General features: G+C 36.0%; 1 protein-coding gene across 4 annotated transcripts in view; it reads right to left on the bottom strand.

The window, feature by feature from the left end:
• Positions 1-16,146, bottom strand: part of klhl32 (kelch like family member 32) — a 136,868-nt gene that overhangs the window by 23,867 nt on the left and 96,855 nt on the right. For 2 of the 4 annotated variants that reach the window (XM_012963034.3, XM_012963031.3), the window contains one exon: positions 15,360-15,575. In XM_012963034.3, the coding sequence (XP_012818488.1) occupies positions 15,360-15,575 (216 nt within the window). 4 annotated transcript variants of the gene reach the window in all.

Genomic DNA, 16,146 nt, shown 5'->3' on the forward strand with positions numbered 1-16,146 from the left:
TTTAACACACAAAGTATGCTATTGAGATAATTTGTGTTCCCTGTACTTTTCTTTTTGTTGAGCTAGATAAAGTTCTTCTGCAGTATCTGGAGAAAACAAATGGTGCCCCTGAGAGCCCATACACAAAGCACTTGCGCCCCTGCCCTACAGCAAGTTAAGACTGCACATTGCACCTTTCAGGTATTAAGGGTTTAGAATACTCTTTGCACCTGCTGGTTCTCCTACAGTACATGCCATAAATTATTTAAGTTGGGGAAAATGCATGAAATGCATTGATATCCAAAGCCTGACAGCCACTTGCAAATGCAACACTATAAGCTGCGACAGCTTCATGTGCATATCCCCTAAGTGCTTCAGTCCTTCTCTTGCATTAGGAAACTATTAAATAAATCCTTCTAGCTTATTAGCAGTAATTACCTACCCCTTCCATTAATCGTTTTTTGCATTTCATATGCACATTTATATGTTCAACCCTCAGCTTCTTAAATATATAGAATGAATATATCTAGGTTCCACTACCTATAATTATTTTTCCCATAAAAACATAAACACTCGTTCCACCAACCTTACTGTATTATTAAAAACAATCTAAGCAGTTCAGCATGAGTGTGTTTGTAGGCTAGGGGACAGAGACAATGAATCTGGAACACGGAGTGAAGATTTCTAAGCAGTAGCTGTGCAGTATCTGATGCCATTTAATTGATGTAACAGGGTTATCTGACATTCTGCATGCTAAGTAGCTGGGACACAGGTAGAAATTTTCTATAATGATGATATTAATAGGAAGTCACAAAGTTTTTATCTCTTGGAGAATAAAGTGAGTATTATTACATATGCTGTTTTTCAGCTGCTTCCTTAAAAAAAAAAAAAAAATAAGGAGAGCTGCTGTGAAGGTCACAGAGTGAGAGAACTTCCTCAGGGCAGTGAATAAATTAAATCTATAAGAAAAAAAATGTGATTTCCAGAGTGTAAGGCACAAAGTCTAAATGACAGTGATTGGCAGGCAAACTATATCCATGCAATATCGAAGACTGCACGTTCTCATTTACCTCAGTGTAGCCAGCAAGCGCCCATTAAACATCCGTCTGATGCCCAAATTAACCTTCTTGGCAAACTGAAAGAGGCACAAACTATCATAATCAACCTTTCATTATCACAGCAGCCTCTAGTTAAAGGGTCAGAATAATTGTGCCATCAGAGCACTGATTGTTTTCAATCAACAGAAGGCTCGAGTGACAGCTCAGTGATAGAGTAGTTTGATGAAACCGCACCAAGCCTAATCAGAGCAGATGAAAGGAAAGCATGATTGGTGCAAATGAACAGTCGTGCCTCTCTTTTTTCATTTACAATCTGAAATTACTCTTAAAATCATGGCTCCCCCGTGCCCTCCCCTTATGAGCACCTCTAGAAAAATGTTTGACGTGGCTTTATGAGTTTTGACACAGCAGACTCACAAAACACAGGTGCCATTAAAAGCTTTAGACACAAAGCTGCATGGAGCATAATTCCTTCAAATTTGTTCTTGAAAAGTATAAAAAGGAGGATAGATTTGCTGGGTGTGGAACTTCACCTCTTAGTGCTGTTTGATTAACATAACAGTTTGTTACTGCTTACTTGTATGTAATGAGATCAACAAAATTGGAATCCAAATTATAGCTTATGTTTTTATTCATATGAAGTGCTGCTCTGCTGCTCTCTTCTACAAGCTGGCAAAGAAGCATGTTAATCATGCTTATGTATACATCCTTTAACCCTAATGCATAACACTGTAATGGATGGGTTTGTAAACCCTTACACAAACTTTAGTTTCTTTAGTTTTTTCTGATTACTATTTCTATTTATTTTATAATTTTTAAATATGTAAGTTATTGTCAAAATAGGAGGCTCGAAACCTTCCCTATTAAACTATTTTGTGCCCCCCAATTCCCCATAGTTGGCATCACAAACTTAATTCCAAACTTCTTAATTGTTAACTAAAAAACTGAAATTCCAATATAGGTATGGGATCAATTATACAGAAATCTGTTATCTAGAAAGCTTCAAATTATGCAAAGGCCACCTCCCATAGACTCCAGTTTAATAATCGATTTTAAAAATGGTATCCTTTTTCTCAGTAACAATAACACAGTACCTTGTACTTGATCCCAACAAATATATTTACTCCTTACTGGGTGCAAAACAATTCTAATGGGTTTATTTAAATTAGCTGAATTAAGGCATGGAGAGCCAAATTATACAAAGATCCCATACCTGGGAAACCCCAGGTTCCAAGCATTCTGGATAACTGGTCCCATACCCGTACAAGTTTTGTTTACTAATATTACTCAGTAGATTTCAGAAAGGATATAGTGTAGTTAAGGTGTAGAGATTTATCCTTAGATAAATCTGTTGCATCAGGGACCTTGAAAAGCTTTTAAGGGAAATGTAAACGGTCAAAACAAATAAAGGTAAAATTTCGGAACGAGAAGAAACCCTTCTAATGTTGCTCTACTAAGTAAAAGCCAGAGAAACATCAGATGATTATTTTGGTCTTTCTTAAAGAAATACTGTCATGGAAACTATGTTCTTTTTCAAAATGTATCAGTTAATAGTGCTCTTTTAGCAGGATTCTGCACTGAAATCAGTTTTTCAAAAGATCAAACTTTTTATTTTTTTATCTTTAATTTTGAATTTGACATGAGCTATTTTCTTACTTTCCCAAGTGTTCTCAGCCATATCACTTGTGCTCTGATAGAATGCATTCTCTCTTTACTGCTGTGCTGCCCCCCCCCCCCCCCATAATTGGTTTCAGCAATATTAACGGTTAGTGATGTTTCAAGTTTTTCATGGATTTAGAAATAAATATCTGAAAAAAAAAATTACACACACATTTACTATACACAAGGTATATGACGAACATAGATGAAGAAAACAACTATTTACACAAATGCATTGCACAAAGTGCTGTTTCAGACACAATTTGCCATGTTTTTTTGCCCACCATTCTAGCATAATTGTGAGCTTAAGAGATGCCTGCATCTGACACAATTGCATTGGTGTGTCAATACAGTAGCAGTTGTGTGTGCACATTCTAACAAATCAGATGCAATTGCACTGACAATTTTTGGAGCCCTTACTGCATCATTACTGGTGTTTGGATACAGGAGGCAGGACAGATCCAGTGGCACAGAGTGAAACTATATGGAAGTGCAAGAAGTGTCTTTGGACACAGTGCCTTTAATGAATGGCATGAATTAATGCAATGACTGTGTCCACTTTCACAAGACTGCAACTTTAGTTAAATGAACTCTAATATCTTTATGTGCAATTCTCGTCATGTGTGGAATGCTCATGCTTCCTTAGTGTCTGCATTTATTCTTAGAGATTCATTTATTTCATTACTTTTCTGCTTTCTTCATTAAGTATAATCAAAGAAAACATTTCTGCAAAATTTTCTGAGGATGCATTCTGGTTTTTTTTGCAGTTGTACGTAACAACAAAATGAGTTAGGAGGGCTCAGAATAGGACGCAGTTTACTCTCCCATAGAAGGTGGTGTTAGAAACAGTTTATAGGCGAGCAGTGAGCTGACATGGAAGGGAGTCATGTAGACCTTCTTAAGCTTTCTGCCAACTGAAACAAAATAGGCCGCACACTTATTCTACTTCTTTCTACCATTGCAAAGTGTTTCCTAAGCATTAAAATCATGACACAATCCTTTTAAGTAGTAAATACATTTTCTTATTTTTTTTAAGTTATAAAGAACTACCAATTACTTGTAAGAAGGTGAAAAATGTGTGTTAATATGTATGTTGGGGAATGGGGTAAAGGGAGTTGCTTTGACAACTAGGTGGCAGCATAGTTACTTGGGAAAAGTTAAGTGTAATTTAGACTTCCGGCCACCAGAGGGCAGTGTAGGCAGGAGGGTATAAAAGGAGCAGCCACACCCAGGTTCAGGGTCTTTGACAGGTGGGCGGGGTCGAATCAACATCCATCAACAGGAGGTGAGTCAGGACCTGGGCAGTAGAGAGGAATAGCTAGTCTAAGTTAGAGGGGTGTAATAGCGAGCCTCCGCCCCAACCAGGAAAATGAGGAACTAGGTTCTAACGGCTCTCCCATTAGTCAGGGAATCCAGTGCCAGTATAGGAACAGCTAGAAGAGGTGCAGAAGGCTTCTGGCCAGAATCCGTAGAGAAAATGCCTATCCTGAAAGAGTGGAGGGGTATCACTGCAGAGTACCAGACCACTAAAGAGAGTGGAGGGGTACTATAGTGGATACCGGACCACCAGGTGGATAGGTGGGACTAGGTCCATGGTACCGGAATGGAAAAGTGAATGTACTGAAACAGTGTAACTGGACTGGATGTTGTGGAAAGGAGAACAAATTGTATGTATAATTTGAAATGCTCCAGTTCCTGCCTGTGAGAAGGTAACAGTAACCATCGGCTGTAATAAAGTTATTTGCATGAGGACAAGTCTGGCTGTTTACTTCATAACTGGAGTTGGCCTATCGAGTAAAGGTAAGGGCGCTGTCCCTTTAAGAAAGTGTTGCACCCGCATTGCTCATACATACTGGTTTGTTTTGACCCTTATTTAAAGTACAAGGAAAGGCTAATAAAAAGAGTTAATCTCAAGCTGCAGGCATACCTTCAGTTGTCTTAATAGTGTCCTTAAGCCAAACAGGAAGAAAAAACACTGAGCTGTGTAAAGAAAGTTCCTATAATGCCTCACTCCGGCACCGAGACCCAGACCAAGTGTACATGCTCAGTTTGTAAGACTATGAGCTTCCTGCTGATTGGATCAGATCCACATTCTTAAGGGGGGGGAGTGAGTTCTTACACAGAGACAGAGAAGTCAGTGCAGCGTTTCTGTGAGTGCTTATGGCTGTATTTACATAGACCTTTCTGATAAAGCTTACTTAGTTTTTACCTTTCTTTCTCCATTAAAGAAAATGCTTTGTATTATAAACCATTTAAAGTCTGCTTCCTGTAGTTAGCCTTATGTATCCATGTGAAGAGAATAAAAACTGCTAACAGTTTTACAAAATATGATGAAAATAAACAAAGGATACTTTATGGGAAGCATTATAACCTGGATCTATAGTCTCATTATTATGTTATGCATGTCCAATAATACATAGTGGCATTGATTATTCTGCATATTTTTGATAATGCACATGAGAAGCAGTTGCGATAACGTTCTTTCCCTGGGGCAAGAATTTCATCTATTGTCTTCAGGAATGCAATGGCCTCCTCTGAAACTGAAGGATTTTTTTGTTTTGTTTTACCAAGTGATTAAATGGGATCTCCACCCAAAATGAAAGAAGGTAATAAAAGAAGTTCAAAATAAAAAAAAAAATCAGAATGAAAGAAAATATGATTCTACACTGATTTATAATCCCTTTTAGGGCCCCTGAGGTTAAAAAGCCTAATGCAGTAAATGTCATTGATTTGATCTTTGATCTGTGTCCGCCTTGCGCTGGATGTGCCGACTGATCACTACTCTTTGACCTATATAGAACTAAAATACATTAAAAAAAAAGTTTACAAGTACTTTATTTCACTATAAACAGCACAGAGACTCAGCTGAATTTAGTATCTGCAGAGAGACACAATACATATTGTACATATTGTAAAACACTTCCCCTGGATACAGCTGGAATAAATAGATTAATAATTAAATGTTAAAGGTTAATCCATTTAACAATACCAAAAAAGAATTAAAACTTCTAATGGAAATATTAGAATCCAACTGTAATAACAATGTTAACTTTTTAACGTGCAGTTACCTACACCTGGTGAACTTACCTTAGCACTGAGAACCACTTCTGTCACTTGAAGGTATCCAGATCCTTCAGTAAACCGCAGTAGTATTTAGAGTTATACTCCAAGCTATGAAAAGGATCACACTAGGGTGGCATACAAAAGTGGTCCTCACTCCCATCATTGGCTGAGAGCTGGCAGTGGCAAGTGGGTTGGGGTTACCTTAATTGCAGTTTTTTAACATTACTAGTAATTCTGACACATTACTGTCAGTATCGCTTTAGCAATAATTTCAAGAAAGTTATAATGTTTTGAAAGAGACATTTATTCATTATATGTTATGACCATATCACTACAATTATTTTTAATGTTCACAACAGTATATGTGGTTTGTAATAATTGTATATCTTTAACCATTTATAAAAGTAAGTTTTGTACACTATAGGTGGTATAGGTTTGAAGTTCTAAGAAAGGATTTACAGATAAAGAGCTGAAAAGTAATGATTTGTTCCTATATCAATGCTGAGAAGTAAAAATGCACTAATATTAAATATATCATACTCATTTTAGTCCAGCTTTGTTTCCGTGATGCTGCAGGTGGGCTGATCCATGCCCTAACCAGCCAAACTTCAATATCCTGACTGCAGACTTTGATTACCAAGCTCTATTCCCAACATATTTTAGCAATGAGAGGCAGGCTGGATACTAGAACACACTGCAGGGGCTGATTAAGAAGATGTCAGGTACTGTATCATCAATCCCATGAACAATCATACATCTGCTCCTTTTCTATTCACTGCATTCATGTGGTATCTTAGCTTGATTCTCTTCAAAAAGTACTAAACGCGTACTTTCTACTTAGAGCTCACATAAACTGGCCAGTGCTCTCAATCTATTGATGCACAAAAAAGGATGGGGTCATATATATATATATGATTAACTTTCTACCAATAGTCATAAATTTAGCATAATTCAAGTGAACGTCCTATAGGCTCAATCCATTATTTTTAAAAGGGCAACATACCCCCTTGTACAACACAACATGAGCTCAATGCATAGGGTGTGTGCTGAACATACCTCTTGTCTATTGTTTTAATCAAGTTATTTCTTAAGCTAAACTCATGGAAGCCTACGCTATGCCATGTTTGGTCTGCATCAGGCAGATAATTAGATTACTAGTACACAGATAACTCTCCAATGCATAATTGACTCCTGGTAACAAACAGAGAATTTAAGGAACTGGGTCTTATACAAGTAATCTAATTATCTACATCATTAACTCAAGTAATAACATTTTTTATTAACTAAAACTATAAGCAAAAATAAGTCAGACAAGCACTGTTCATTGACTTAATGGTGAAGTGCTGGGTAGAAATATGGAGGCTCTGTAATACACTCATTTGATTACATGTTATGCTACTGTTTGGCCAAAGGAGGCGCACAACAAATATGCCTTTTGATGAACTTTGCCTTATGACCATTTTTTCTTTGCAGGCTGCAGCCATATCTCTCCTTGAAATGTATCTTTTTTCTGTACCATATACTGTGTACCATGTATTACAATTTTCTTGTTGATTTATAAATTGTATTAAGATAGTTAAAGAAGTTAACATTTATTTATAAAATGGTATATTAACAACATGGTATGTAAGTATAAAATTTACACATGCTAATAAAAATCTACTCTTTGAAAACTCATACCAAATTGGTCCAAAGTAAAGCAAACAATTTACTTACTTTATAATATTTATCTTTTCTCATTTTTTTGGTTGTCTACCCTCATAACTTCACTTGTTGAGGGATAATTATGAGCTTTATACTACATTACACTTAAAGCCTCCAAAATGTCATACAGACTGTTATCCCTTCTCTACTCAGCCCACTTTTTGTTTGATTCAAGAATAATAAAATAAAATAGCCTAGCATCTTACAAAGGCTGCCCAGTGGAGTGGGCCATTGCACCTTATGTCAATAGTTTATGGTTATTCTGTCTCATTTCTGCACAGTCTTGATGAATATTATTTCTTTATAATCTACAGCTTGGTAATTGTCATATGAGTCCCTATGGGACCAAACAGTAAGTTATATCCTTATAAACAGCGCGTTCCTACGTTAGTACACACTGTTTATAAGCTAGAGCTTACAGCTGCTGCTCCTCCACTATTATCCAGCCTGTCTAACTTCAAGGCTGAGCCTCTCTGCAGCTTCGTCTCCGCGCTCGCTCCCCCCTAACTTGTTTCCTCTCCAGTTTCACCTTACAGGTTTCATATTCACAGACACTTAATAATTTGCAATCTACCTATGATTAAGTGTTTATGAATACAAAATGTGTAAGGCGGTACTCCAACAAAGTTACTTTTTAATAAAAAACTCTGCCTGAAGATTTGCTCAGTGAGTGCCTGTTCTTCAAAAAATGGTGACATCCGCTCCCCCAGCTGAAGGCTCAGGGTGATGCACCTGAGCCTCTTGTTCTCTGTGGTGGGGGTTGTTGGACATATTTTATAATCTTTCTTACTGGTGAAACATCGTTTGGTAATTTATATTTTCATTTATGTGTTCGCATAACTCCACTGTTATTGATAGGCTCTAGGATTCTTTCCATTTTAACTTCTGTTGGTCCTCTAAAATAGCAATATATATATATTGCTATTTTAGAGGACCAACATATATATATATATATATATATATATATATATATATATATATATATATATAGTGGATAGCTATTAATATTAAATAAATTGCAAATTTATAAAGCTTTGTTGTTGTCCTTTAGCATAAATTAAGTGCGCATTGTGGTCACTGAAATTATCTATAACAAAGAGCTAACGGAGGTATTTACAAAATTCTATATTTTTTTTAACATAAACTAACCCCATCATTTACACCATTATTTTAAAACACCTTGGACATTAAAAGCATAGGGACATAAAATAGAGATCTTCAGGTATAAAATTTTAAATTTAAAGAATTGCATTTTTAAAGATTTCTTAAGGTTTTTATATGTGTTTTATTTTGCACCAGGAACGACTACATATTTGTCAAAGTCAATGAGTGCTTTATTTCACAGTGAATATTCAGTAATGAACAATTCAGCAATTTAATGAAATTCTGTAGACTTATCTTCAGCCTGTACATCAAGTTTAACTTGTATAAAACACCCTGACACTAATCCTCACTTCCCTCTATTTTCCCCTCAGATGAATATTAGATTTGTCCGTGGTATATTGCATTACCAATATAACCTCTGTAAAAATAATGAACTTAGTGGCTCTTCAGGCAATATCAAGGCCTGAATTTAATTTTGCTATTGCCGTTTCTGAAGAATTACTTATTTACTAAGATAAAGCAAAAAGAATGCTTATTGCTTTCTGAATGAGTATATTAAGAGGTTGATATATATGGTCATTATTAATTTATCTATAAGTACCAAGAATAAGAAGATAGCCTATAGCTGGGGACAGTAAAAAAATGAACTATAGGAGCTGCAGGATTACCTTTCTCTGCAAACAAAACAAAAATAAAATAAAAATTCAGGACCAAGTAACAGCACACATTTATTAATATCAGACATATCAGTTTACTATGTTCCTTCTTTATAAAAGTTGTCTGAGTACTCTCTTTAATTTATGCTTGAATTATGTAGCAGCAATGACATAGCTATTGAAAGTAAGGGAGTTTATTAAAAACCTATTCTCCACATGGTGTGTTCTCTTTTATCCCTCTAAGGAAAAGCATTATAGTGTTCTGTTTGTACTTTCCTATACTCTGATGCCTTTGTAAAAAACATAGGTCTAACAAAAGGAGCTATAGAGAAGGGATTCAATCCAATTATACAAAATAATGTGTATAAGAGAACCCGTGGGTTTTAGCAGTATCTCATGGTGAGGTATAGGGTATGAAATTGAGTTTACATGAGCAAAAATATAGCTATAGTTAGGTCTGTGAATAGGCAGGGGTTACAAAACACAACACTGGGGCTCATTAATAAACACTTGGCAAATTTGCACCTGGGCAAAAATACATAGCAACCAATTAGTGGTTAGATTTTTCAGCCAGAAGCAGGTTGAACACTGAAAGCAATCATCTGATTGGTTGCCATGAGTTACTGCTCAGGTGCATATTTGCCCAGTGTTTATAAATGACCAAATATAAGTACAGTAGGTAACCCACTGTTAAGTAGAACAGATGAAATAGACATAATGATTACACACACTGCTGCAATTTAATGAGTTGTGGTACCCAGTTTCCTTTATGCCTGCTGCACCTTAGCAGAATTCTAGTATGTAAATGTGCCATAGTAAGCTGATGAGGCTGTACACACCAAACAATCCCCCAAGGAATTGCACTGGTGCTAGGTAACTACCTAATCAATGTCAACAGAAAACAGAAGGATGCATACTGTAGGGCAGTGAACCCCAACCAGTGGTTCGTGAGCAACACATTTCTCACCAACCCCTTGGATGTTGCTCCCAGGGGACTCATATCAGGTGCTTATTTTTGAATTCCTGGCTTGGTGGCAAATTTTGGTTGCATAAAACCCAGTGTAATTGTCAAACAGAGCCTTCTATAGGCTGCCAGTCCACATATGGGCTACCAAATAGCCAATTGTAGCTCTTATTTGCACCCCCAGAACATTTTTCATGCTTGTGTTGCTCTCCAAATGCTTTTCCATTTGAATGTGGCTCATGGGTATAAAAGGCTGGGGATCCCTATTTTTTTTTTTTTTATAAAGTCACCATGGGAAAGGCATTTAGAAAATGTTATTGAAGTAAAGTTTATAATTAATTCAATTCAATTTATCAAATATTTGCCAGAATGCAAAAAATAATACCAACATAAAATAAAGTAATATAGTAAGCAATATAGCTTCCACCAGGAAGGATCCAAAACTGCAATTTTCCTTCCTCAGCCTCAGGGAAAAACAAACTCAACTGCACAAGGATCACTGGGAAAACTAAAAATAATTTTTTGCATTACAAATATAATTACTCTAAAGAGGCAATAAAGTGTCATACATTTCAATGTGTATAATGAGTGATAATGACAATATGTAACAGTTGTAACAAGATTAAAAATATTGCACTGATGCTAACAGCAATGACTCAGAGACAGCAGCTCACCCCATGCATCGGTTCATCCATAATGACACCCTTTTATTGAGTATGAACAGATGGGGTAGAAAGAAAACCAGAAAAGAGGCTTGTGGAGTAACAATGTTACATAATGCAAAACTCTCTTTTGGCTTATTTTGACGTACTTCACTAGATTGCGTTCTATTTGTTTTATTTTATATGCGCTTCCACGATTACCATTGTGCACGCTTTTGAGGCCCATCCTAAGGGGGAATTGTTCTAAGAGGGAGCAGCAGATCACTGTTTATCTACACAACATTGAAGATCGCTCTTACAAATTCAACCACCAGGAAGCGTTGAGTAACTTGAAAAAAACATTTGGTTCTTTCTTTTTTGTTTCAGTACCCGGTGACTGCATCAGTCAATTTTCCAGGCCAATATGAAATAATGTTTCTACAGTCTTGTACGTCAGAGCAGACTGGTGGTTGCTTGCTTTGAGGAGCACATAGTTGCTCTGCAATCTCAGCAGCTATTTAATAAAGATTTTTTTTACATATTCTGACATTCCCTAAAATTCTGAAAGACATTATATATGAAATTGGCTCTATTTAGGGGCTGATTTACTAAGACACGAATTCGAATTGGAAAAATTTCGATTGGAAAACGAACACTTTGCGACTTTTTCGTATTTTTTGCGATTTTTTTCGCCGACTTTACGACTTTTCGGAAATTATCGCGACTTTTTCGTTACCAATACGATTAGCGCGAAAAAACGTGAGTTTTTCGTAGCCATTCCGAAAGTTGCGCAAAATCTTGCGATTTTTTTTCGTAGCGGTAAAACTTGCGTGAAAAGTCGCGCCTTTTCCGTAGCGTTAAAACTTAAAAGGCGCAATGTTTCGCGCAAGTTTTAACACTACGAAAAAATCGTGACTTTTCACGCAAGTTTTAACGCTACGAAAAATCGCAAGATTTTGCGCAACTTTCAGAATGGCTACGAAAAACTCGCGTTTTTTCGCACAAATCGTATTGGTAACGAAAAAGTCGCGAAAATTTTCCGAAAAAATCGCAAAATACCAATCATTACGAAAAAAACGCAATCGGACGCATTCGGCCCGTTCGTGGGTTAGTAAATGTGCCCCTTAGTGCCCTGTTTACACTTATCTCATGTCCTCTAGCTCCAAACACCACTATTTAAGTCCTTGTAATACACACAGTCAAAACTTAGTAACCTCAGTATGTTAGTTTAAAAATGATGACTGACATAGCACTGGAAGGCATGATTCTCATTGGACAATACACTTGCATCTGCTATTAAGTTTGGAATGCCTTTCTTAGCAGATCTAGGGGCAAAAAAAGTCATTTTAGGGAAGTTTCTTAAGATCGCAATGCCTCTTTCGATATATTATGTGGGATAGACTTAAATAACATTATTGGATACGCTGTTTCGTTTCACTGTGCACTGTACTGTATATGGTTGGAATGACAATAAAAACCTACTTGACTTGACTTGACTTGACTTCTGGCTCTATCAGTATTTTTAGGAAAACATTTTGAGCCACAGCAATGAAAATCATTAAAATGTATAATGCCTTTAACAATATCTTTTTTTACATTCAAAAACCACATTATTCAAAAATGTAGCATGGAGATTTTTTTTCCTTGAGAGAACATGCATGTTTAATAAGTATGCATTCTAAAATTAGACCCTCAGATCAAATAACCTAAGTCCTTATTTAGAATGCTAGGGGCATTTTATTGTTGTAAACCTGCTGCACATTTGATATATAATTAACACTGCAGCACTGTGCAATATTACAAAACCCATACAAAACGTTGATAGTAAATTAAGAACTGGTTCTTAACATCATTATTTTTTGGTTTGGGAAAGAATATGCTAACATTATCACACACTATTCTAACTAGTGTCTATGCTTTTAAAGCAAGAGACTTCTGGCAACAATACTTCATATATACAATCCTCCAACTACAGGTACAGAATTTGTTTGGCAGTTTATTAGGCACCCAACAGTGACCACAATTGCTTACAATCTGCACTCCTCTTCTTTAAAAAGGCACCAGCCCATGATTATTTCTGAATCACTATTGTTCATCTGTTGTGCTGCCCTGAGTAGGCACATTGCTAGTACAGGTATGGGACCTGTTATCCAGAATGCTTGGGACCTGGTGTTTTCCCGGATAAGGGATATTTCTGTAATTTGGATCTCCATAACTTAAGTCTACTAAAATCATTTAAATATGGAATAAACCCAATAGGCTTGTTTTGCCTCCAATAAGGATTAATTATATCTTAGTTGGGATCAAGTGCAAGGTGTACTGTTTTATAATTATAGAAAAAGGAAATCATTTTATAAAATTAAAATGATTTGCTTATAATGGAGTCTATGGGAGACGGCCTTTCTGTAATTCGGAACTTTCTGGATAACGGGTTTCCAGATAAGGTATCCCATACCTGTCATTTTTCACACTATAGATGTCATGGGACTACAAGCAGTCCAAAATCTGTTGGGTACGTATCCCATTGGGATAAAGGCACATAATTTTGACTAAATTTAGCAAATAACTTTGATGATATCATCAATCAATCAATCATCCTAATATGGACAGGTACCGAATTTAATGTTATTGGAGTTCTTAAATAATTAAATGACCTTGACATCTTTCCGCTTTACCTTTAATTCAGTAATACAACAAATCAAGATGCAACTTTTCTTAGCAAGCTGTCTACATACACTGCTAGAAAAAACATGCCAGTCGAAATCTCCAACAAGATGCTTTATTAACCTCTAAAGGGATAAATAAAATAAAAGAAACCAGCAAATGTGTACTACTACCTCAAAGAGGTGAACACATAAATAGGAAAGATTGACAAAGAAAATGTGTCCCTAATATGGACTGACACTTCCATTACCTTTACTATAATCAAACCCAAATAAAAGCATATACAACAAGGACATCCTTGCCAGACTATTTGATGAAAAGGGGTTTGATTCCTGTTCAGGACACCCAGAGATCAGCTGCCCACCTTTCCATCAACTGCCTATCACATAGACCAGTGATCCCCAATCTGTGGCAACATGTTTCTCACCAACCCCTTGGATGTTGCTTTCAGTGCCTCCAAACCAGGTAGTTACTTTTGAATTCCTGACTCGGTGGCAAGTTGTGGTTGAATAAAAACAAGACTTACTACCAAATACCTACTACTCCTGTAAGCTGCTGTGTGTGCTTAGAGGCTACCTAATAGCCACTCTTAGCCCTTATGTGGCACCTCCATGAACTTGTATGATGCTTGTGTTGCTCTCAAAGTCTTTTTACATTTAACTGTGGCTCACGAGTAAGAAAGGTTGGGGAAGCCTGACATTTCTACCATTCTACACCTGGCTGTGTACAGTGCCTCTTTCATAATATGTGGCAACAGTGTCTTTTCTAGATTATTAATGTATTGAATGTCTTTTCTAGACATTCAATACATTAATAATCAAAAACTATGTCACACTTGTTCATTACAGTTTTTATTATGACTGCACAAACCCTAAAGGGGCTGTGGTTTCTTTGCTGTGTGTTTATATTTATAATAAAGATAATAGCATTTTAAAACACTCAGACGAAGGGAAGCTCCTTGGGAATATATAAATATACACACAGGTACTACAACTAAATGTAACCTTAACCTCTGAAGGGCTCTTTGTAACACAAACAAGTAAACATAATCCAAAAATTAATTTAGTATAAAAGTTGTTTGCACTGGCAGAAATGAATTTCTGCAATCTCTGCAATAAATTTCTGTGATTGCTAACCATTATTAGAAGAGAAAAATCAATAAGGCAATACATGAAATGAAAACTTACAATTATCTGGCTTTTCAATATTATTCTTCTTGTAACCCTTATAACAAATCAGCTGAAATAGCTACCAATTTGTACTTACTAAGAGAAAGAAAAAAAATAATTTCTTTTTCTCTTTTAAACTCAGGTAGGAATTTAAAGCATCAGTAAACTCCCTTTGTAAGAATCATGCAGGCTCTGAAGTTTAGCAGAAGATTTACTGCAGCCTGGTTGGCCACTGTAAAGCTCTTAGTAATATATAAGACAGAACACAAAGTACATTTAATAGCTGTACAAAAGGCTTGGAATCACCCATCCATTTACTTGAACGGTAGATGCACTCGGGGTGAAGAAGCTTGACTGCCGCAGGCTGGTGTCAGATGAAAAATGTCTGATATCCCTTTTATATGGATATATTAACATATTTAAGGGCAACTGTACTATTCCATGTTGGCAACTGCCTGACTTGCAGTTCCACTGAAATCCACAAGGAACAAATATGGGTGTGTTTTGTCACTTAACCATATGCCCCATTTCCTATGGTTTTACAGCTATTTATATATGTACTTCTATTTAACTGTTTTTACAAAGTATCTGCCTATTGCTTTTTTTATTCATTAACTTTAACCAAGTCGTTTACAGAAAACTTATTTTGATAATTGTATACAATGAATTTTATTTGGCACTATTACACAGCCACCTACCTGCCATATTTGTTCTTCACTCATTGAAGTTAATTGATCACTCTTCAAAACCTCTCGGAGAAGCCGAAAAGGCAGTGCAAGAACCTCTTCAGGGTGATTTTTCAGAAGCTCTGACAGATGTTTAACAAGAAATTCCACCACTGCAGTCTCCAGTAAAGTTAGGTTAAACAGGTCTGCCAGCTTATACAGATCCAGATAGTTAAAGCTATTTAGTTCCTGCAAAGGATAAATATGAAAAATATATTTTATATGTGTCCTAAGTGCTGCCTGGTACAGTTAAAATGTAGTATTTCAAGTTTCCATAAATTCTTAACATTTTCTAAAAAATATATATATATATATATATATATATAAGTTGGTTCCGTATACTTATTAGCGTATACCAGTATCCAGCTGCTTATCTTTTTCACCAAAGTGTAACAATAAAGTATACCTATATTTTATCTTTATAGTTACACTAGTTATATAAAATTTGCGCAGCACAAAATTATTCGCACAGTGAACATATTTGCCCTGCCCGTGTTTATAAAGCATGACAAGACTGGTACATTTAATGTGCAAACATAATAGCAAAATTTTTATCTGCAGTGCGAATGTCCATAAAAGTTTTTAAATATGGCATATTCTGAAATTATGAATATGTATGTGCACACTCTCCATCCAAGTTACGCCACAACTTTTGTGGTGCAAAAATATTTGCTAAATTGATTTTTGCAAATTGTGAATTTATATTCACAAAGAGAAAATCCGTGCTATCTTAGCGCATAATAAACTCGTGCAGCTCATG

Source organism: Xenopus tropicalis, chromosome 5 (assembly GCF_000004195.4).
Source record: "Xenopus tropicalis strain Nigerian chromosome 5, UCB_Xtro_10.0, whole genome shotgun sequence".
Classification (NCBI taxonomy): domain Eukaryota; kingdom Metazoa; phylum Chordata; class Amphibia; order Anura; family Pipidae; genus Xenopus; species Xenopus tropicalis.